This window comes from Xenopus laevis, chromosome 2L, assembly GCF_017654675.1.
Source record: "Xenopus laevis strain J_2021 chromosome 2L, Xenopus_laevis_v10.1, whole genome shotgun sequence".
In the NCBI taxonomy this organism is placed as follows: Eukaryota; Metazoa; Chordata; class Amphibia; order Anura; family Pipidae; genus Xenopus; species Xenopus laevis.
This window is the reverse complement of record NC_054373.1, coordinates 31,698,853-31,722,828: the sequence shown is the minus strand read 5'-3', so window position 1 is coordinate 31,722,828 and position 23,976 is coordinate 31,698,853. Positions and strand designations below refer to the sequence as shown.

The 23,976-nt window shown below is 38.6% G+C and overlaps 1 protein-coding gene across 2 annotated transcripts in view; it reads right to left on the bottom strand.

Moving 5' to 3' along the window:
- Window positions 1-23,976, bottom strand: part of coro6.L (coronin 6 L homeolog) — a 66,944-nt gene that overhangs the window by 11,535 nt on the left and 31,433 nt on the right. The window contains exons 3-6 of one of the 2 annotated variants that reach the window (XM_018246089.2): window positions 17,007-17,129; window positions 6,400-6,529; window positions 4,756-4,937; window positions 3,094-3,213 (exon numbers count right to left, since the gene is read on the bottom strand). In XM_018246089.2, the coding sequence (XP_018101578.1) occupies window positions 3,094-3,213; window positions 4,756-4,937; window positions 6,400-6,529; window positions 17,007-17,129 (555 nt within the window). Of the gene's footprint in view, window positions 1-1,516; window positions 1,637-3,093; window positions 3,214-4,755; window positions 4,938-6,399; window positions 6,530-17,006; window positions 17,130-23,976 lie in introns of both variants that reach the window. The other variant, XM_018246088.2, reaches the window with a different exon arrangement.

The window sequence follows — 23,976 nt, the reverse complement described above, 5'->3', positions numbered from 1 at the left end:
TGGTAGCATAACTGATGGGTACTATAGGCGTCAAAATTCTTATTACCCATGACTGGAACGGATTTAAAACTGTATCTAGCCTTTACCCTAATGCCCACATGTGTCCTTACTAGGGATGCACCGAATCCAGGATTCGGTTCGGGATTCGGCCAGGATTCGGCCTTTTTCAGCAGGATTCAGATTCGGCCGAATCCTTCTGCCAGGCAGAACCGAATCCGAACCCTAATTTGCATATGCAAACTAGGGGCGGGAGGTAAATCACATGACTTTTTGTCAGAAAACAAGGAAGTAAAAAATGTTTTTCCCTTTCCACCCCTAATTTGCATATGCAAATTAGGGTTCGGATTCGGTTCGGTATTCGGCCAAATCTTTCACAAAGGATTCGGGGGTTCGGCCGAATCCAAAATAGTCCTTACATTTATTCTGTATTTGTGAATGTTACTGGTGGCTCTCTTAAATAAATACAGTTGTGTTTTCATCACATTCTTCCTTTCACTTTGCCTTTAACACATAAAAACATAAAATGCTGTATAATATAAGTCCTTTCCAAATTAAACATGAAACCATATTTTATCATTATTATTTTTTAATTAAGGCATCCATACATGTTATAAATTTGTTTAAAAGCCTAAGCTGTCAATCATATAATGCCTGCCCCACATCTATGCCTTAAGCAGGCAGTAATGTTACAGTACATTCTGTACTTCCTACATGCCAGTGCACTTTCCCACATTCCCCCTCTCTTCTCGCTATCTACTTGTGTAGCCAAAGCATGGCCATTAGGTGCCCCATTCTGGTACATAAACACGATTTTGGGATGATAAAGAGCTTTCCTTAATAACAGTGCCATCAAAATGGCGCATGCCTTCTCTTGTTGTGATTGTGTAATTCCCAGACTACACTAACATCAGTACACACTAACATCATTTTATTATTATTATTATTATTAACATGTATTTATATAGCGCCAACATATTGCGTAGCACTGTAAAATTGGATTTGGAATTATTGGAATTACAGTTTCATTCTGTCTCTTATTTCTCTGTATAATTTGTATCTCGATGGATGAGACAGATTCTGAAAAATGAGAACGAATGCGGAGTAAAATGTACCACTTCAACAGCTATTTTACTATTATTGTCAGTACGTTCCTTTTTCAGATTTCAGGTGGAACAGCTAATACTCCGCATTCGTTCTCATTTGAGTTGAATAATGTCAGTGTCACCTTCACATTTATGTTAACTCAAAGTAGCTTTTTATTATTTAATAGCTCTCATCCGGACTATAATTGTACTCTCAGTTGTCTCGGTTATTGATTTATCATTACTGTGGTGGGAAATATATGGACATTCTGGGACTAGCATCCTGAGCAGCAATAACAATAAAGAAAGGTGGTCTTTTTGATAACAACCTGAAACTCCATTTTTGCCCTTATAGTCTGAAGGACATGGCCATGTGCTTTGGAAACTGTGACAATAATATACAAATTCCCTGGACTTAGCATGTCTGCCATTACCGGATCCCACAATCCCAGCTCTCTCTGACTCATCCGCGTAAAGCCGGTGGTAAAGATATTTCCATCTCTGGTAAAGATGGCTCTCATAGGTCTCATCCCATCGTGTGGGGCAAATCTTTCCTGCGAGGGTGATGGGAGGGGGACGGAAAACAAGTAGTCATATCATGATTATAAAAACAAAAGCTTACTGTCCTGGCAGGACAAACAGGACAGTATGTAACTGGCTTCATAGTCTTTGCAGTTAAAGTTACCAAGGTCACCCTGGTTGGGGGATTTCAGAAGGCTTGGTCATTAGCATACTAACTATAAGAGGTTTTGTCAGTCCAAAGATGGACATTTGCTGTCTTGCTGATGTTCTTCTCAAATCTAGTTCCAACACCACAAATAGGACCTGTTAGGAAACATCCTCCATTCCATGTGTTCCTTTGAGGAAACCCATCTGTTATTTTTTTGCCTCAGATATTTAGTTGTTCCTTTGTTGGTGGTAGAATAACAGTCTCCATAGCCTGCTCTAAATACAGAACTGTGTCTAACCCAGGAAGGAATTTTGAGATGTACTTTTAGAGTCCCTTGTCATGTAAACAAACTTGTAGGACAGCAAGGAGGAATTGGCTTATGTGTAAAACAGAAATATCAGATTAGAATATCTGCAAGACTACATAATCAACAGAAGCTTTTTTTTTTTACTGGATACTATTTTTTATTCAGATTCAGACTAGTTTAGGAAGAACTATTATGAGCTCAATGGAACACAGTTCATAAAACATACTGTTTTGCAAATAAATAAGAGCCGTATTATAAAAGTAAACAAGTGGACTTGCACCTTGCGAAAAATGATATGTTTATTTCAGCATATCTGGCATGGCATGAGGATCTGTACCCGAGCAGTAAAATTATATACAAGGTTAGGTAAGGATCATTGCCACCAGTTGCATCATTGTTCTTGATCCAGGATGACTTGCTTATTTCATAAATCTATTTACTTGCTAGCCTTGACTGATCCAAATAAAGATCAGGGTTTCAGGCTTCACGGATGTTGGATAAGGAGTTCACCAGACACCTTCCAATGGCATGTCCTTAAAATGTTTAAATCCAAGAATATGAATGGCACGCCAGTCTACAGTCTTGCACGACTCAAGCATGTTTCCATGATTGGTTCAAAGATTTCTTAGGTTTTTGAGGTCAGGTCAAAGAAGAGTTCTATCAAGCTGTCTCAGACATGACATCAATTATGATGAACGCTTATAGTTTTGCCTGGAGGGGAAGACTATTTCCTTTTAACTGGGTAGTGACATCCTTCTTTTCACTAAATTCCATCTCTCCTTTTAACACAATCCTATGACTGAGCTGAAGTTTCCCTCCTGGCCATTATGTTTTTACAAATTTTTGAAAACAAACTCTTTCGACTTTGTTTTTTGATAGGATCCGAATCATGAACATGTATACAATAAGCCTTCCGAACCACCCATCCAAGAAGTGTTGCTTTGGATATGTTGCCCTGCAAACCTTGGGAAGCCAGTACAAGTTTAAACATGGAGGAAGAGAAGTAAATAATCATGCAGAACACCTTCTCATACCGGATCCCACAGTGCCAGCTGCCGCTCACTCATCTTGCTGAAGCCGGTGGTGAATATTTTTCCGTCAGCCATAAAGATGGATTTGATGGGTCTGGCCCCTTCGTGTGCCCCACTTTTCTCCTAGTTTTTTTTTGGTTAGCAGGATTAACCACAGCAATTGAAAACACAAACATGCACACATGTTAGTTATCACACCAAAAGTTAAACTCTGCACACTATTTGAACCAACGGATTAAAAGATATAGTTAATTTTCTGTAGGCCAATCAAATCGATGCTTAATAGAATCTCTTTCCTACGAGCAGACATCACAACCAACCATTGTATAGCTCTTCTTACTGTAACCAGTTCTATTTATGGGGCCACATTAAGCAACATAAGTAGTGAAATTGTGTTGCCTTCAGAAAAGGCAAAACACATGTATTTGCCGCAATGCTGGCTGAAATGATTTAGGCATATGCGACTGATTAATGCTATCTCCCAGTCCTATAGAAGGTACTTGCAATTATGTTCATGGATCCACACACATACAATTTATCTGTAGTCGGGGAAGTACCCCTATCTTTATTTTAATACACTACTAGTATCAACGTTTTGGGGGGGATTAAACCTCCCTTCATCAGGATCAACGGATGACCAGCACCACCATTGCAGTGAGGTAAATAGCAGGAGTGCGGTGGACTAAAAATACAACTATAGAAGGTACTTCCCATTAGACTGTAGGCATGCTATGCTTTTTATGGCCCGCATGAGTATCATGAAATTTCCAGTGTCACATGATGTATGCCTCTCATTCATTTTAATAGTAACAGACTATTAACATTTTGGGGTGTATCTTGACAGCAATTGTGCTTAGTAAATAAAGAGAGAGGCAAAACAAATATATAATATTTTAAAAGTAGACATTATCTATGAAAAAACCTAGGTGCCTGGATAGATTTTAATGGGCTTATGACAGGGTGTAAAATTATATCATGTTCCAAAAACCAAAGAGAAGGACGGCACTCTGGTAAAAAGTCAGGTTTATTGCTGTGTCCTACAGATGTCTATTGCCTTACGCATTTCGGGAGTCAATCCCTTAATCATAGCCTATGATTAAGGAAACTGACTCCCGAAACGCGTAAGGCAATAGACATCTGTAGGACACTGCAATAAACCTGACTTTTTACCAGAGTGCCGTCCTTTTCTTTGGTGGGGACACTGTGGACTGAGCACCCGGCTAATAATAAGAGAGCAGCTATGGGAGTGTGAGTTTGGAGCGGTGCCTTTGGTGCGTCTTGATGTGATTATAATTATATCATGGCATTATTAATTCATATACACATGGATATGGCCAAATTCCAATAAGTATGTAACTAAAGAATGAGGGTGATAGGACCTTTGACATCTTAGCCTCTGACACCACAGGGAGGTATCAGTTGCTGTCTGTTTGAGCCATTCTGTACTTAAAATTTCAAGGCCTACTTTCAATCATAGGTTGACATCTCTACAAACAAGCTACAGTATATGGCAATTCCCCATTTGTGCTAAATACACATCTGGCTTACTACTAGTAGGAAATATTGTGCATGCCAGAGAACTTGAACTTATGCATTACACCAAGATGACAATAAACCAGAAAGCATGCCCACAGGAAAACTACGAACAGTAATGTGCACACTTACAGCCACGATTTCTTGTTTTCGAGGATCAATGACCCTGACTTTTTTGTCCTTGGATGTAGTGGTGATGAGGCTGCCATTGTAGTTCCAGCAGATGCTGTAGATGAGATCGCTGTGAAGCTCGTCCAAGTTAATGAGAGCCTCACCCGTCCCCACATTCCAGATAATGATAGCATTGTCACTGCCTAGCAAAAGGAAGATAAGCAAAGAAAGAAGATGCATACTGTACAGTCCACAGTCTTGCAAGGTTTTTTACAGGGACAAGAGAACTGGGGCATCAACTGTATGTTAATTTTGCTCTGTGTGTTCATTGTTTTAATTGAAGAACCTTGTTTTTCTCTCTAAAGTAATGGACACAGAGCATGAGCACTAACCCCTTCTTACTGACCATTAGGAAATGATTGTAGCAGGAGATGGAATTAATTTAGTCTAATTCTGCTTCTCGGCTAAGTCTTCATGAAAGATTCGGCCGAATACCAAACCGAATCCTTATTTGCATATGCATATGCAAATTAGGGGTAGGAAGGGGAAAACATTTTTTACTTCCTAGTTTTGTGAGAAAAAGTCACACGATTTCCCTCCCCCACCCCTAATTTGCATATGCAAATTAAGATTCAGATTTGGTTAGCCGGACAGAAGGATTTAGCCGAATCCTGCTAAAAAAGGAAGAATCCTGGGCGAATCCCGAACCGAATCCTGGATACGGTGCATCCCTAATATATATGCATATATATGCACAAAAGCAGCAAAGGCAAACAGCACAACAGCTTTTACTAATCATAGCCATAAAAATACCTTTCCTACAAAATATAATCATTCCTCATGGGGGGAAAAAATATTAAAAACCCATGATCCATTGTGAGGCTTATACTTTCAGGAGAGCAGCAGTGGAACTTGGAACTGAGGACGGATACAGCGGCTCATTAAATAATAAATGGCTACCTCTGATGTCAGAAGTAGCTATTTATGAGGATATAAATTAGAGGAATATTCAAGTGAAAAAGTAAGTACACCCTGTGACAATTTTTGACTTTTGCAACATACAGATATTTGATCTTAACTTCTATGCTGATAAAGATAAAATAACAAATATCATGCACTATTTATATCTTGTAGTCTATTGTATTATTTAAATAAACACTTATGGAAACGTGGTCCCTATATTATACACTAGCTGAATTGCCTAAAATTAGAATCAGGTGCACCAGATAAGGTCAAATCATTAGAACATCATTAGAGAGGATTTTGGAAGAACTTGTCTTATTTAAACCTTAGACTTTTGTCAGTTTGGTTTGAGCTTATAGTTGATTTGTTGACCATGTCTAGAATCAAATAGCTCCCCGAAAATCCCACTTTACCAACTGGTGGTGGAAATATTATGGTTTGGGGCTGCTTTGCTACATTAGGGCCTGGGCAGCTCATCATCATAAAATCCATACAATTCTTCCTGGTACCAGAGCATGAAACGTAAACTAAAAGTGAACCTTTTTGACTTTCTTAAAGAAGTAAACACAGTTTTTTCAATGGGAACACTGTGATCAATGGTTGGAATCTCTATGTGTACATTATACAAAATGTTCTGTTGTTATACTCCACTGAATCCCTCAACCCTTAATAAAAACAAAAAACCTTTCCAGAGGTCATTACCTGCACTGAGTAATATGTTGCGAGCAGACGGATGCCACTTTACGATGCCCACCCTTTTGGAATGGCCTTCTAGTGTTACAATTGGCTCTGTTATGGAACGCACTGGTGTGTAATCTGGAATCTGCCAAACCTGATGACAAACAAGGATATTAGTAAAGCTCTGACCCTCACGGCACTCAGAAGCAGAACTCTCTGATGGAATGAGATCTTTCTAGAAGAATTATGAGAAATCAATATCAGGCTACATGTCATCCATACTATTATTCAAGTCTTTTAGAACCGCACATCAGTCAAAAAGCACCATTTGTCCCAGATATCAGTGTGGACGCCTATAAGTGCCCCTGCATTTTTTCTAAAAATACATCATTTTATTTTAATAAAACAGCAGTATTTCTGGTAGGGTCTTTGTTCCAACAGTAGAGCTGGTAAACATCCTGCATTAAATAACAGCACTTCTGCTTAAAGAAAAATGACAGGATAGAACTAAATGGCATTACAGGAATGTCACAGGCAAAACGGAGTCTTAAAGGAACAGTAACACCAAAAAAATTAAGCTGTTTTAAAATAATGAGACTATAATGTACTGTTGCTCTGCACTGGTAAAACTGGTGGGTTCTTTTGAGAAAGACTACTATAGTTTATATAAACAAGCTGCTGTGTAGTCATGGGGGCAGCCATTCAAGAACAGGATACTAAATAGATACCAGATAAGTTCTGAAGAATCCTATAGTATACTACAGAGCTTATTTGTTATCTGCTGTGTATCCTGTGCCTTTTCTCCTTTTTCGGCTTTGAATGGCTGCCTCCATGACCACACAGCAGCCTGTTTATATAAACTATAGTAGAGTTTCTAAAGAAACACACCAGTTGTAATAGTGCAGCACAACAGTACAGTATGTTTTCGTTACTGTAAAACACTTTAATTTTTTGGTGTTACTGTTATTTTAAGATGGCTATAAACAGGCCAGTAGCCAACTGTGCATGGCCACATTCTGTTGTTCCATACCTTGGGGCTGACAGCTAAAACAACCAAAACTGCAGAGACGTTACCATAATGACCCTAGCAACTATGCATTGATTTGAATAAGAGACTAAAATATGAATAGGAGAGGCCTGAATAGTAAATGAGCAATAACAATAAATGTGTAGCCTTACAGAGCATTTGTTTTTTAGATGGGGTTAGCAACCCCCCATTCGAAAGCTGGAAAGGGTCAGAAGACCGCAAATAATTATAAAACTATAGAAAAAGAAAAAATGAAGGCTGATTTAAACACACATAGGGGGTTATTTATTAAAGTTGAAATGCTAAAAACTCGAAAAATTCAAGTTTTTTTTTTACTATAAAATCCGAATTTTTAGTGGGGAAAAAAGATTTATTATACCCCGAGGATGCAAAATGTCTGAATCCGAAAATATTCCATCATCAACCTGTCGAGGTCCTCTAAAAGTCAAATGTCATATTTGGATTTTTAAGATATTATGGTTTTCGCTGGGTTTCGTACAATAATTCGAACATTTCTAACATTCCCGCAGATTTCACGAGAAATTTGGGTTTTTTTGAGCAACGATAGGAAAAGGTTTTCGGGCAGCAATCTGAAAAAGTCATGGTTTTTCCCGATCCGATTTTATCGTGTTTTTTTAATGATAAATAAGGGTAAATCGTGTATTTTAGTTTGGTCAGATATTTTTTATTTAAAACATTTGAAAAATTTGGATTTTGATAAATAACCCCCTAAAAGTTAACTTTTAGGGGCAGATTTATCAAGGGTCGAATTTCGAAGTGCTAAAAATTCGAAATTCGACCATCGAATTGAAAAATTCGATAGTTGCAGTTTTTTGTTTTGTTTAAATTTAGCTGTTTTCGATCAAATTAAAATCGATCGATTGTAGAAAAAAAACCTTATGGCTATAGGTTCTAGGAGGTCCCCATAGGCTAACATAGCAATTCGGCTGGTTTAAGGTGGCGAAATGTTGAAGTCGAAGTTTTTTCGAAGATTTTCGAATGGTCTGAATATTCAAAGTCTTTCAATTCGAATCAAGGTCAAATTTGGCCTATTCGATTGTCAAAGTACCCAAAAATTTTTCATTCGAAAATTCACTTCAACCTTTGATGAATCTGCCCCTTAAATTCAGTGCACCTTTTAAGGATATCCATTTACAATACAAGCTTTATTGTAAGGTTTACCCAGCCACAATATAGTGTACATTCCAAGGAACTGTAACATCCGAGATGGAATAAAACGCAGTTTACCTGTATGGGGTCATGAAAGCTGCATAATTTTCAGGAAAGTGTAATATCTAGGGATGTAAAATCAAGGTTCAACTGTATATACGTGGCTACATGCATGCACTCAGGCAACACTCAAGCAAAGATAACCATGATGTTCCACAGGCAAACTAAATTATAAATATAGACCTTCCTGGAAATACTGCTGCTTATTATAGCCACAAAGATTCAACCTGGGGCTGCTAACAAGCCTAGTCTTGCAGTGAGCCATTTTGGGTAATAAGCCTTATTGCTGGTGTAGCTTCTGATTTCAGATATGGGACCTGTTATCCAGAATGCTCGGGACCTGGGGTTTTCCGGATTTTCCTTAATTTGGATCTTCATAATTTTTTAAATAATTATTTAAACATTAAATCATCATCATCATCATTTATTTATATAGCGCTGTCAAGATACGCAGTGCTTTACTGCAGTTATAGCAAACAGGGAATAAATAAAACAATAAAGATTTATTATATCTTAGTAAGGATCAGGTACAAGGAACTGTTTTAGTATTGCAGAGAAAAAGGAAATCATTTTAAAAAATGTGAATTTTTTAAATTAAAATGGAATCTACGGCCTTCCCTTAATTCAGAGCTTTCTGGATAACTGGCCTCTGGATAACAGATCCCATAGCAGTATTGCTTTCATATATTAAATCCAAGGCTAATGCACGGCCACCTATGTTAGTATATGAGCCATATACTTTTACATCCATTGAGTACTAATAAGAATATAAATCTTCAATGTTGATCAGCTATAGTTTAAATGGTGTAAGGGGTAGGAAGGGAAAGGCATTCTATTTCAGGAGGGAATAGGCTTCTTGGAATGAAGTTTAAGCTTCTTGGAATGAAGTTTAACCATTCATTGAAGCTATAGATTATATAAAATAATAAACCTGTGATTATGGTGAAAGAAAGTATATATTATACACACACATTGCACACACACATATATACATATATAATACACAAAAGTCATGAATATTGGGACTGCCCACTGTCTCAGCTCATTTGGAAATCTGTGTTTACTATTATAACAGTTGGTCTTGAATTAGACATCCCCTACGACCCACAAGTGGCATTGCTATTGATGTTCCCGGACTGCGTGCCTAAGTATACGAAAAAGCTACTTTTTCACCTTTTTAACACTACCACTAGCTTGATTGCCAAATTTTGGAAACCTGGAGGACCAATTTCAATTGACCACATTTTGTCAGCAATGGATGTCCGAGCGGATATGGAACTAATGGCGGCGCATAATGAGAACCGACTCCCAACTTATGATGCCATTTGGCAGCCGTGGTTAACTTACAGAGGAAAACATACTCGATAGGCCTAGAGGACCCACAGTCTGGACACTTTTCTACTTGCTTTTTTATGGCCCTCTTTCTCATCTACTAATCTGCATCGAGACGAGACTCTCACTCAAAATTGAAATAGGTCCCACTACATGGTGTGACTGATCCTTTTCCCTTTCCCCCCCTTTTTTTTTTTTTTTTTTTTTTTTTCTCTGGGAAACCTTCCGTATGTTTGTTTGTTTTTATTTGTTTCTTTCTCATACTTACAGTTTGGCTATATTTCGGATATGTGTAACTGCACATGTTTATTCCTGTTACTGCTGTTTAACAGAATGCTTCGTTTAGCTACTATGGTGACCTTGTTTATGGTGTGAAAGGTACAATGTATGTATAATATTACATTCTGTGTTGTTGTCAACATCTTTGACTGATATCAATAAAGAAGTTATAAAAAAAAAGTCATGAATATCTTGTAAATTATATCCTTATAAATGGTGAATTCTGATGTCATCAGTTATAAACGGTGAGTTCTGATGTCATTTCTGTCACATGACTCACTGAAACGTGTGTATTATAATAAATAAAGTACCCCCAGTTGCAAAATATGAGGATATTAGAAGTTACCTCGGAGTTCCATGACCTTTATAAAAATACTCGACCTTCGGCCTCGTGTTTTTATATGGTCATGAAACTTCTTGGTAACTTATAATATCCTTATATTTTACAAGAGGGGGTACTTTATTCACTATATAATACACAAAAGCTATACACAAAGCTATAAATTATATCCTTATAAATGGTGAGTTCTGATGTCATCAGTTATAAACGGTGAGTTCTGATGTCATTTCTGTCACATGACTCACTGAAACGTGTGTATTATAATAAATAAAGTACCCCCAGTTGTAAAATATGAGGATATTAGAAGTTACCTCGGAGTTCCATGACCTTTATAAAAATACTCGACCTTCGGCCTCGTGTTTTTATATGGTCATGAAACTCCTTGGTAACTTATAATATCCTTATATTTTACAGGAGGGGGTACTTTATTCACTATATAATACACAAAAGCTATACACAAAGCTATAAATTATATCCTTATAAATGGTGAGTTCTGATGTCACCAGTTATAAACGGTGAGTTCTGATGTCATTTCTGTCACATGACTCACTGAAATTTGTGTATTATAATAAATAAAGTACCCCCAGTTGCAAAATATGAGAATATTAGAAGTTACCTCGGAGTTCCATGACCTGTACAAAAACACTCGGCCTTCAGCCTCGTCTTTTTATATGGTCATGAAACTCCTCGGTAACTTATAATATCCTTATATTTTACAATAGGGTGTACTTTATTCACTATATAATAAAAATTCCCCTTATTTCCATCCACAATGCAGTTTAAAATGGTATCCAGTTGTCAGGGTCAGTGACCCATCTGTAAGACTATATTTTGTATTATTACTTTTGTTTATCTTTGTATACAGACCTGCTCCAGTTTTGTAACTTTGGATAATTTATTTTTGTCTGCACTTATGTGATCTGTGTATGACCTTATGCCACAGATTTCAAAGGACTGCTGTACTTGAATAACATCAGCGACAGGAGCTGCTATGTTCTGGGGACATTGATTTCTACATGACCTCGACAGTTTTGAGATGGAGTATTTTCAGATTTGGAATTTTAGCAGCTTTGAGGTATTATAAATCTCTAAAATTAATTTTTTTTTCCACTAAAAATTTGAGATTTCCCCTTAAAAACCCCGACCAAATAAATTCAAGGTGTAATAAATGGGCCCCTAAAGTATGGAGATCCAAATTACCGAAAGATCCCTTATCCGGGGCAAGTCCCCAACATTCTGCATAACAAGTCTCATACCTATATTTAACCAGTTTTATATAATTTCAGTAGCAGGACTAAAGTCCAATTAGCAACATCAACAACTTTGAAATATATCCCAATTGTCACCTTCTACAACAATTATAGAATAAAAATATATCATCTACTTTATGTACACGCAGGTGTTTTTATTGCTTTGCCCAAAAGCTGGCTTGGTTTCTCAGCAAGACGTGTTCATTCTTGTAGTTCAGAGGTAAGAAAACCAACCATCTGTATTACCTATGAGATGATTTCTGTCTATTCGAGTACCATGCTGAAATTGTTGACTTCATTGAACATTGAAAGGGATTTCAAGAAACCGACTACATGATTGAGAAAGCTTGTTTGTGCTTTATTTCCCAGAATCCTTTGATGAATGTTGAAAGCATCTGTCATTAAAGCAGTCTTTTATGAGGCTGTTAATTCAGTTTTTTCTTTAAGAACCTTCAAAAGGAATAATAATGGTATTTTATCATTGGTCTTCTACTCTCATTAGTTATTAGAATTACATGTTGTGGAGACACTGCTGAGTCCTGGAAGGGAAATGCATCCCTAAAAGGGAAACACAGTGATAACAAATGGATAATCAGATAAAACAGGATATTTCTGGGTTGTAGAGATAAATGCTAGCATCTGAAAAAACATATTAATTAGGGTGGTGGTGGCATAATGGCTAGGAAACAGAATAGCTCTGGTGTCCCCACAGGGATTTTGTCATAAGGGCCTGGGTACCATAGCACATAAAGGCTCCCATACAAAGGCCGATAAAAGCTGCCGACAAGCAGCTTATTGGCCCATGTGTGGGTCCATCCTACAGGCTTCCCTGATCGATATCTGGCCGAAAGTTGGTCGGATCGCGGGCGCATCTGTGCGTGTATGTAGTCCCACACAGAAATGGAGCGCTCAAACCTTGTGCACAGTCCTTTTGGATCAGGTGCTCAGCAGTGATTAGCCCAACCTGCCTCGGGTCAAGGGAATACTATGTGTTTTCCAGTAACTGCAGCACTCTGATGATTACGATGATTATTCAATGTTATAATTTTATTGGCTCATTAGCTCATGTAGACAAAAAAGTGGCAACGTTTCGGGCCTTACAGGGCCCTTTATCAAGCCTGTCTGTGCATGTATGCAGTCCCGCGACCCGACAGCCCTTATTGAATGCATTATGATCCGATCGTTGGCCCCTCGGGCCCACGATCGGATCAGCCCGATATCGCCCACCTCAGTGTGGGCATATCGGGGAGTGATCCGCTCATTTGGCATCATCGCCAAACGAGCGGATCTCTACGTCTATGGCCACCTTAACTCTTAACTTCCTGATTTGTGAATCAGGGCAGAACGGGGAGTGGCTTAACATCAGGGCCAGAACTAGGGGTAGGCAGAAGAGGAACCTGCCTAGGGCGCAACAATAGGGGGTGCTGTGCAGGTACCAGTTCTGCCCACCCCTAGTTCATAGTCTAGGCCTTGACCGGCAATCTATGGATTCTGGCAAATGCCAGAGGGGCTGCTGAAAGATGCCATAAACAGACACTATTTATTAGGCTGGTGGGGGTCTACTTAGGTTCCTGTGTACTTGGAATTCCAGGGCCTTTTACTTTGATTTCAAGTCCAGGGCTGTCGTAGTCGCTTCCCCTGCCCTTCCTGTCTGACACTCTCCCCACTCCGGCCTTCCCCTATGTCACTGCTCCCCTCTCAGCGTCTTGGTGCGCACATGCACACAGGGGGAGCGAGGTTGCCAGCGGGTTACCTAGGGCTTGGCCCGGCCCTGCTTAACATAAATGGGCACAAATTAGGTATAGCAGGGGGTGGCCTGGTATGTCATTCCACATTTGTACCCTACACTTACATCCAATGCTGCCTTTGATAGTACAAAGTACTGCTGAACATGATGCAAGGAAGAGCATAGCCCCCTTTTTGAAAGTCATCATGAACTATACTGTACCTTTACAAAAATATCCTTAGTAATGGGAAGCATATAACGCCAGTCAAAAGCCCGGAAACAAAACAGGATAAGCCCTCAGAACCAAAGGGCAAAAACTCAAACCATCAAAGATTATCCTGTAAACTCCAAATTTTGTCTAAACATAGAAAATTACATCTTAAAATGACATATGTACAGGCCCTAAAGTACTCCGCCTTACGCGTTTTTCGTCCAAGTTGTTACTTATCCATAGACCTATGAACAAGTGCCACAAGGTTGCCTAACCCTGAGCTAAAAGATTGTGTTGTTTCAGTCTCCACCCAGCTCTTCCCATGTCAGAGGTGTTTTTGTGCACACAAGACAATGCTAGAGCTTGAAGTATTATAAAGGGCTAAACGTATTGTCTACCATTGGCTCGCATCCCATAGCTATTCATTTAAGCAAGAGACGTCGTTTTTCCTGGCTCAGGAAAAACAGAATGGTAGATCCAAGCATGTTGATGGCTGAATAACAGCTTGTTGGAATCCCCCGATCCTCGTCACACGGCCGCCTCTGTTTTTAGCATCCGATTAGCAGCTTTCCTCTCCCCTCGGCTTCTAGTGACTGGGGTATAATTAGAACAAACTGCTGCATCATAGGGTAAGACGCAGGCTTCAGAGCAGACACGTGGCAACATGTTCTATATATAATCAACCACGTAAGGCTCTATGTAATATGCAGAATGCATTCCAATAAACCTTGCCATCAGAACAATGAGCTTGTTTCAACTGTTCCCTTGGTTATTTGGCAGCCAAATAAAATCATGAAAGGCATCGCCGACAATATTCTCATAAAAAATCCTCATGTGCATCCCCCCTATATTTCTACTCCTTAAGATAAAAAGGCAGCTCAAATAACAAAGCCATTCACTTTCTGATTTTATGAATGGTTATAGTGTCACAACAAAGCCAAAGGGTTCAAGCACAAGGGCAGATTCAGGGAGATTTAATCGCCAGGTGACTAAATCTCCCCGAATCTGCCCGTGTGCTAGCTTTCTAAAACTATCCACACACTATGACTAATGGGCAGGGTTAAAGGGAAAATTCGAATTTAGAATTCGAATTGTTGAGTTTTTTTATGGCCAAAACTGTCAAATTTGACTAGGGAATTATTAAAATTCAATAAAGATTTTTTAACAATTGAAATTTGATTTTTGAGATTTGTCATACACTGGCCCTTTAAGAACTCGAATTCGACTATTGGGCACCTAAAACTTGCCAAATTGTTGTTCTAGTTTTATTTTGAGTTCATGGGAGTTTATGGCAGTTTTAAAAAACTCCCATGAATTCAAAATTCGACCCTTGATAAATGTGCCCCTTAGTGTCTGCGCCCATTGGTGACTGGAGTGGAAGGGGGAAAGTAAGAACACAAAACTTGCCAATAACATTGTAAACAGATTCAATCAAAAGAAAAAACTTACCATATTTATTATTAGGATGTACTTTCATGTTATTTTATAGATTAATTAAACTAACACAATATTCTGCATAGAGATCTGTATCTAGCTGCAGGTATGAGATCTGTTATCCAGAAACCCCTTATCCAGAAGTGCAAAGTTACAGAAGGCCCTCTCCCATAGACTACATTTTAATCAAATAATAATTTTTTTTAAAAAAATTAATTAGCTTTTTCTCTGTAATAATAAAACAGTACCTTGTACTGGATCCCAGCTAAGATATAATTAATCCTCATCAGTGGCAAAACAATCCTGTTGTGTTTATTTATTTTTTAGTAGACTTAAGATATGGAGATATAAATTACGGAAACAAAAATTATGGAATTACCCCTTGCCGGAAAACCCCAGGTGCCTAGCATTCTGGACAACAGGCCCCATACCTGTATATCTATTAAAGGAAAACTATACCCACAAACAATGTGGGTATCTATAAAAAGATATTGCATAAAACAGCTTATATGTAAATCCCTGCTTCATGTAAATAAACCATTTTCATAATAATATACTTTTCTAGTAGTATGTGCCATTGGGTAATCATAAATAGAAAATTGCCATTTTAAAAAATAAGGGCCGCCCCCTGGGATCGTAGGATTCACGGTGCACACAAACAAATCAAACAAACTATACTTCTTAGGTCACATGAGCCAGACAGACATAGTTGTGTTTTTTTCTTTAACACTTCTTCCTGTTACAGTTAGAGTTGTAGTATTTCTGGTCAGGTGATCTCTGAGGCAGCACAGAGACCATCATGAAATGATGGTTCAAGGCAAGAGATGTAAAAGGGCAATATTTACTTAAATATATATTCCAGTTTGATAAGATTCTTTAATATGCCACTTACTATGATATAAACTATCTGTTGCTTAAGTATTAATTTTGGGGGTATAGTTTTCCTTTAATACTTGCAGGAGCTGCCATACTACTTCCTCTGCAGATGTAAACTGTGATATCATCCATAGACTATCTCTATAAGCAAACGCCAAGGCCAGTGTTCACTCAGTGGGGGATAAACTATTGTTTCACAGTGACAATAAGTGTAAAACCTCTGTGCGGCACAAGCCTTATAATACACACTGGAGCATTGGCTGTGTTAGTGGCACACTGGGAGTCCACTGGGAGAAAGGCAATGGATTTACTACTCGTCAATAAGCTGAGAAATCTCTGCCACTTCTAAAACAGTAGAAATTTCCGAACAATGGATGTAAAGTGCAGCTACAGCAATAAACGCCACCCAAAATCATATTTTGACTTGTTGTCGCATTTCCCATAGCACCAACATGATTAGATTTGCTTAATTGGTGTGATGTGGTACATTTCTCATAATCTATATTTTCCCTATTAATTAGACAAGATTTCTCTGAAAAAGCTTATGTGCTGGAAATTTATGAATGAGTTGGATTGAAAGTGAGAAACGTAAAATTAAAAAACAAGCCTGAACAGGAAAGGAGGACCAACGTTTGGGTGGAGCACTGAGCACAGGAGTCATTAATGGGGACTATTTGTTATTTTTATCCTTTGCAGAACAAAAAAAAATAAATTGCTGGTAGGCAGTACAAAAGTCAAGGTAGATGGCACATCATCAACATTTATTCACTGGAAATTTGTTCGAGTTTGAAATGGGAAAAACGAATGACACTCTTTCCTGTACTTTCTGGTAAAAAGAGTGAGTCGCATTGTTGACCTTGATTAGGGAAACTTCTGAACAACAACTGTACCGCCTCATGGCAAGTGGGGCAAACATCAAAACTTACCATTACGGTGGTGTCGTCAGAGGCACTTGCGATGACGTTATCATTATGCGGGCACCAGTCTATGTCAAGAACTGGAGCTGTATGGCCGCTTACTGTAGGATGATTCTTATCCACCCGTCCAGTCTGCCCCAAAAGAAAGAAAGTTTATTCAAGTAAACAGGAGTAACACCATTAAAATGTAACAGAAAGTTCTTCATTCTTGACCAATTTGCTTTTTCTTTATAGAAATAAGACAGTACTATAATACCAAATCAAGCATAAATCTATGTTGATCACAAAGCAAATCCTATTGGATTTCATTTATAAATGTGTCTAGTGGCTTTAAATCAATACTGTTCCGATGAAAAACCACAGGAGCATATTATTACTAAGGAGTTGCAGCACCAATATCTTTCTGGCCAAAATTCCCCCGAAGCTGCCCCCAGTCCAGTGGTGTTTACCTGTTCTGATATGGGTAAAGACTCTTCTTCAGTTGGGCAGGAGGCACTGCAATTCTTTCATTGGCTGCAGTACTGTTTATATCCCAGTCCAGCATGTCAGAAGGAAAACAGTATGGCTTCTTCTACTCTCTGACCTACTACTCTACTGAGCTTTCAGGGACATTTGGCAGGAAAGATTTTGATGCTGGAACTCTTTAGTAATACTGACATGTTCCTATGAATTTTTATAAGGTTGGGGCATTGGTGAAAATTCACAACACTTCGCCAGGCATAAATTCTCTAGGACAATGCTAATTAGCTAAAGTGCAACGTTGCATCCAGGGCGCGGAACGCTGGAGAATTTTCACTAGCGTTACTTTCGGCAATCAAAGCAAATAAGCGCTAGCGTTGCCTAATTTGCATCAGTTACATGGACATATATGTTGCAGCAAATACATTACATTACACAAGTCCAGGGAACCTTAATAAATAAAACAGAGTTGTTATAATGCCCTACACATGAGCCCACTGTATAGTTTATGTTCCATATGTTTGAGAATGGAGGGGGAACCCGGTTACCCAAAAAAAAATTTACGGACCTTTGCAGGCTATCACTCTGGAAAAAAGGAAAAGACGCCAGCTTTTTTTGGGACTTAGAAAATATTTCCACAAAGGAAAGAAGATCTATGCACTCCATTGCACTTCGCCTGGTCTGAGCTGGCGAAGGCAAATCTGGCGAAAGAGGTAACGTTCAGTAAAATCCGCATCTTAGTGAATTCGCAGAGTTACGTCCATACACCAGAGTGAAAAATCGCCTGGCGATAGAGTGTGAATGATCGATAGCGTCTGTCTCTTTTGCTAGTGAAGTTACGCCTGCACCCGTCAGGAAATCTGTGAAGCACCTGAATGATGTCACGCTGGCGAATTTTTGCTAGCGTTAGTCACTTCGCCCTTTAGGGAATCTGCCCCATAGTGAAAGTTACAGAAAAACCCTTTCCAAAGCCCTAGATACCAAGAACTACTATGGGATTCATTATCTGTAAACTCAATAAACAGATAACAAAAAATTATGGGAAAGTCCATTTTAATGAAGTGATTTTTTAAATTGGATTTACTTTTTCTCTGTCAAAAAAAAAACCAGAACCTTGTTTAATGTTGAAGTTATTTTTTAGTAGAATTACCGAAAACTCAGATACTGCACGTAATACCCACTTTAAAAAGTTTTCTCAGTGACCATCATTAATAAGACCATTTACAAAGCATATTATTCTGTAATGAGGATTGTTTTAAATCACATTACAAACTGTAAAAAATGTAGGGCCCTGATAAATCAGCTGGGTCTACAGGTTTGGATGATTCAGTCTTATTATTCAATCTACTATAGTTAAAGGGCATGTAAAGGCAAAAAAATAAAATCCCATTTTTACTTTCTTTAATGAAAAAGAAACCTATCTCCAATATACTTTAATTAAAAATTGTGTACCGTTATTATAAGAAACCTGACTGTATGCAGTGAAATTCTCCCTTCATTTACTGCTGTGGATAGGAATTGTCAGACGGTCCCTAACTGCTCTGCAGGAAAACAATCATACTTATGTACAGCAGGGGGAGCCCCCGCCTTACTTCCCAGCCATGCAGAACTCAAGCAGCTGTATTTGTTTCCCTGTAGATGGTGTAGAGATTTGTATTGGATTTTATTTTTGCCTTTACATCCCCTTTACTGTTTCCAACTCCAGCTGCAGGGACAAAGATCATGGAACCAGATTTAAACAGATAAACTGGGATTCTATTATTTTGCTGCAGCCACTGGTTCTGGAGAGTTGGAGACAGTTTGTATTAAACAATACAAAAACTATAAAATCCACATTAGATTACATGACAACACCGAGTGCAGTCTGTATATTCTGATTATTAATCAGTCTTGCTGTATCGGCTTCTGGCAGATATTATTTGACTTGTGTTGTTTTGATTTTAATTATGAATTTATGACGATCCCTAAGCAGCCCAGACCACACTGAGCATGTGCACAGTCTTGGTCTTGCAAAGATGTTTAATAAAGTTACAATATCGTGAGCCCCTGTAGTCAACTTGGAAAGCATAAATCGTTTGTTTGATTAGGCTTGTTGTGCAATAAATTCATGTTTATTTTTAGTTTACAAAATACAGCCTTATTCTATTTTGGACTTTCCTTCCCCTTTAAACAGGAAACATGGCTGTATACATATTTTATCCCATTTTCTAATTTTTTAACACATATACATTCTCTAGCTATTTGAGAGGAACATAACACTTTAGCAGGTTATTGCATGCCATATTTAAAGGAGGCAATGAGCAGCTCTCATGGAAACTAAGGGGTACATTTACTAAGCTCGAGTGAAAGATTCAAAGTAAAAAAAACTTTGAATTTCGTAGTTTTTTTTCTTTTGGGGTACTTCGACCATCGAATAGGCTACTTCGACCTTCGACTTCAATTCGAATGATTCGAACTAAAAATCGCTCGACCATTCGATAGTCGAAGTACTTTCTCTTTAAAAAAAACTTCGACTACATACTTCGCCACTTTAAACCTACCGAGCTACAATGTTACCCCATTACTTTCTAAGGGTTTTTTGATAGAAGGAAAATCATTTGATCGATGGATTAAAATCCTTCGAATCGAATGATTTAATCGTTCGATCAAATGATTTTTTCTTCGATCAATAGAAGTATTTGCGGTAAATCCTTCGACTTCGATATTCAAAGTCAAAGGATTTTACTTTGAGGGTTAATTAACCCTCAATATTCGACCCTTAGTAAATGTGTCCCTAAGAGTATATAGGTCAATGAATGTTTCATGGGATGCAGATTCTTTAAGAAGCAAACAATACCATATATATGTGTATGTGTTTTATGTTCTGTTAAAGTGGCTGTTCACCTTTAAAGCAACTTTAAGGGGCAAATTCATCAAGGGTCGAATTTCGAGGGGTTAAATCCCTCGAAATTCGACTGGGGAATAGAATCGAATAGAATCGATTAGGCAATTCAGGCGAATTTACGCGCTGTCGAATTGGCGAATATTCGCCAGGCGAATAGGCGCTTGATCGAATATTCGCTCAAAGGATTTTCATTCGATCGAATGCTTTTTTATTCGATCAAAAACTTGGAAAACAAGCCTATGGGACTTTCCCATAGGCTTTTAAAGCAATTCGGTAGGTTTTAGGTGGCGAAGTAGGCAGTCGAAGTATTTTTAAAAGAGACAGTACTTCGACTATCGAATGGGCGAATAGTCGCAGCGTTTTTGCGCTCGATCCAGTAATTCGACTATCGAATGGCGAATAGTCGCATTGTTTTTGCACTCGATCTATTCAAATCATTCTACTCAGGCGAATTTACGCCAATTCGATAGTCGAGGAGCACAAAAAACTACTCGAAATTCGAAAGTTTTTTTACTTCGAATCCTTCACTCGAGCTTGGTGAAATGGCCCCTTAGTATGATGTAGAGAGTGATAATCTGAGACAAACAGCTCTCTAGTTTGTAATTTCAGCAATTTAGTTGCTATGGTCCAAATTACCCTAGTAACCGTGCATGGATTTGAATAAGAGACTGGAATATGAATAGAAAGATGAGTAATACACAGTGGAAATAACAGTGCATTTTATAAGCTTACAGACCGTTTGTTTTTAGATGGGGTCAGTGACTCAAATTTGAAAACTGGAAAGATTTAGAAGAAGGCAACAAATAATTCAAAAACTATAAAAAAAAATGAAGGCCAATTGAAAAGTTGCTTAGAATTAGCCATACTATATAACATACTAAAAGTTAACTTAACTGTGAACCACTGTTTTAAATGAATTACTCTTCCCTATTGGAGCAAAAGTGTAAATAAGTGATTAATCAGTGCTAGTAATAAATATCAGTCATATCCACTAGGGAATAGAGGTTCAAATGCATAACAGGACCGAAGAGGAAAGAGGAAAAGTGAAGTGTCATAGGGTACGGAAAATGTTTATGGACAAGCAATGGCTTGGAAGGGCGGTGGCTTACTAGCAGCTAAACAATCTCCCCTGCCCGGCACATTGGAAAAATAACACTAATGGCCCTCTAAGCACTTCCTGAGACATTTTCTATTGTTTGTTGAGTGAGGTCATTCTTATTAGCAGTGTAGGATCCACAGACAGCTGATGCAATTCCACAGCTACTGCACAAACCCTCACCGTTCCTTCACTGGGCTGGAATGTGGGATCAGAGGAGACAAGGTGGCAGAGGTCAAGGATATAGTGTAGCTCCCAGCTTGGGGGGGGGAGTCACTGCTATACATTCTAGCACCAAATAAGAGCAGAACTGCAGGAGACGAGAATGTGACCATATTACTCTGCCCTTTTCACCCTTTGTTTCAAGGTTGGTTGGAGTTTCTGAGGAAACATAACAGAACTTATATACCAACATAACGAAGGTCGGCGATTTGAAATGTTTGAAGTTTATTCTTTACAGGGGAAATATAACCCCTCCCTGTCATTAAGTTGGGTTATGTAAAAAGTGCATAAACATTATCTGAACTGCCAGATATAAATATCATTTTTTGCACAGACATACCTGATTCCACACAATAAAAGGAAAACATGATACTTGTACAAACTATTTCCCAACTCCACTTAGGCTCATGGTAGGATCCAATCCCTTCTTCACCCAGGCTTGTATTTAGGTGCTTTACCTAACATCGCCCCCAACGTAAGGAAGTGACATCACGCGTACAGGTAAAAGGGCCCATTGTTTTCACCACAATTGGCCCTGTACCCCTCACCCCCAGCTCTGCCACCAGATTTAAGCAGAATGTTTCCAGCAGTGACTGGGGGAATATTTATTTTAAAAATGTATTAAATCATATAGGCACCTGGACCTTAGGTGCCTGTATATAAATACGGCCCTATCTTTACCTTGTTTCATTTTAAAGCGATATATTTTGGGAATCTGTGCAGCACCCAAAATGAAAAGCACAAGGACTTCATGATGCTGTGAAGGGAAATGGTTAATGGAGAGTTGGACAAAGTTTGTATTAAACAATACAAAAACTATAAAATCCACATTAGATTACATGACAACACAGGACCCAGTGCAGTCTGTATATTCTGATTATTAATCAGTCTTGCTGTATTGGCTTCTGGCAGATATTATTTGACTTGTGCTGTTTTGATTTTATTTATGAATTTATGATGATCCCTAAGCAGCCCAGACCACACTGAGCATGTGCACAGTCTTGGTGTTGCAAAGATGTTTAATAACGTTACAATATGGTGACCTCCTTTGGTCAACTTTGAAAGCATAAATCAATTGTTTGATTAGGCTTGTGGGGCAGTAAATTCATGTTTATGTTTAGTATACAAAATACAGCAATTCTACCCTTATTCTATTTAAGACTTTACTTCCCCTTTAAACAGGAAATAAAAATGGCTGCATACGTATTTTATCCCATTTTGTAATTTTATAACACATATACATTCTCTGGCTATTTGAGAGGAACATAACACTTTAGCAGGTTATTGCATGCCATATTTAAAGGAGGCAATGAGCAGCTCTCATGCAAACTAAGAGTATATAGGTCAATAAATGTTTCAGAACCAGAAATGGTTAATACAAGTATCATGTTTCCCTTCAAACTACGAAATCAGGTCCTTTCTGCGTAAAAATTATAATAATAAAAAAAATAAAAGTTCAGACAACTTTTTTACCTAAGCCCAACTGAATGCAATGTGATGCCAATGTAAAAAATGAGGGTGTATTTTCCCTTAAAGGAGAAACAAACCCTTAATAAAAAAACCTCCTACCCTACATAGACCCCCTCCCAGCCTAGCTACCCCCCCCCCCGGGAAAATGCCCCTAACTCTTTACTTAACTCTTTACTTACCCCTCCATGCAGATTCTGTCCAGCAGAGTTCACGGGCGCCATCTTCAGCCGCTTCAGTAGTCTTTGGAATGATACCGGCGTGTCTCCAATTTTCCTGAATTTCGGTGCATGCACAGTTGTCGCGCACCAGATATTTGCTCCAACTGCGCATGCGCCGCTTTGCCGGTCTCATTTTAAAGATTACCGAAGAGAAGAAGATGGCGCCTGTGAACTCCGCTCGACAGAATCTGCACGGACGGGTAAGTAAAGAGGGGAATTTGCTTGGGGGGCAGCTAGGCTGGGGGGGAGGAGGGAGGGGGTCTATGTAGGTTAGCGGTGTAGGGTTTTTTTCTATTGACGGTTTGATTCTCCTTTAAGAAAAACCGGGTGCTTTAGGTATCTTCAGGTTCCTAACTTTACTTTGTTAATTAATATTCATACATATTAGCCTGTTGATTGTGATATGATGAATAAGCATATGAGGTACATATGGCTACCCTAGAATACTGTATGTCCCATAGGTCAAAGGCTGCACTGAGCTCACAGTCTTCTGAGCACTTACCCCTCCCTATATGTAATACAAGGCACCAAGTTTGCCCAGAAGCAGTAACCAATAGCAATCAATAAAGGTGGCCATAGACGCAAAGATCCGCTCGTTTGGCGACATCGCCAAACGAGCCAATCTTTCCC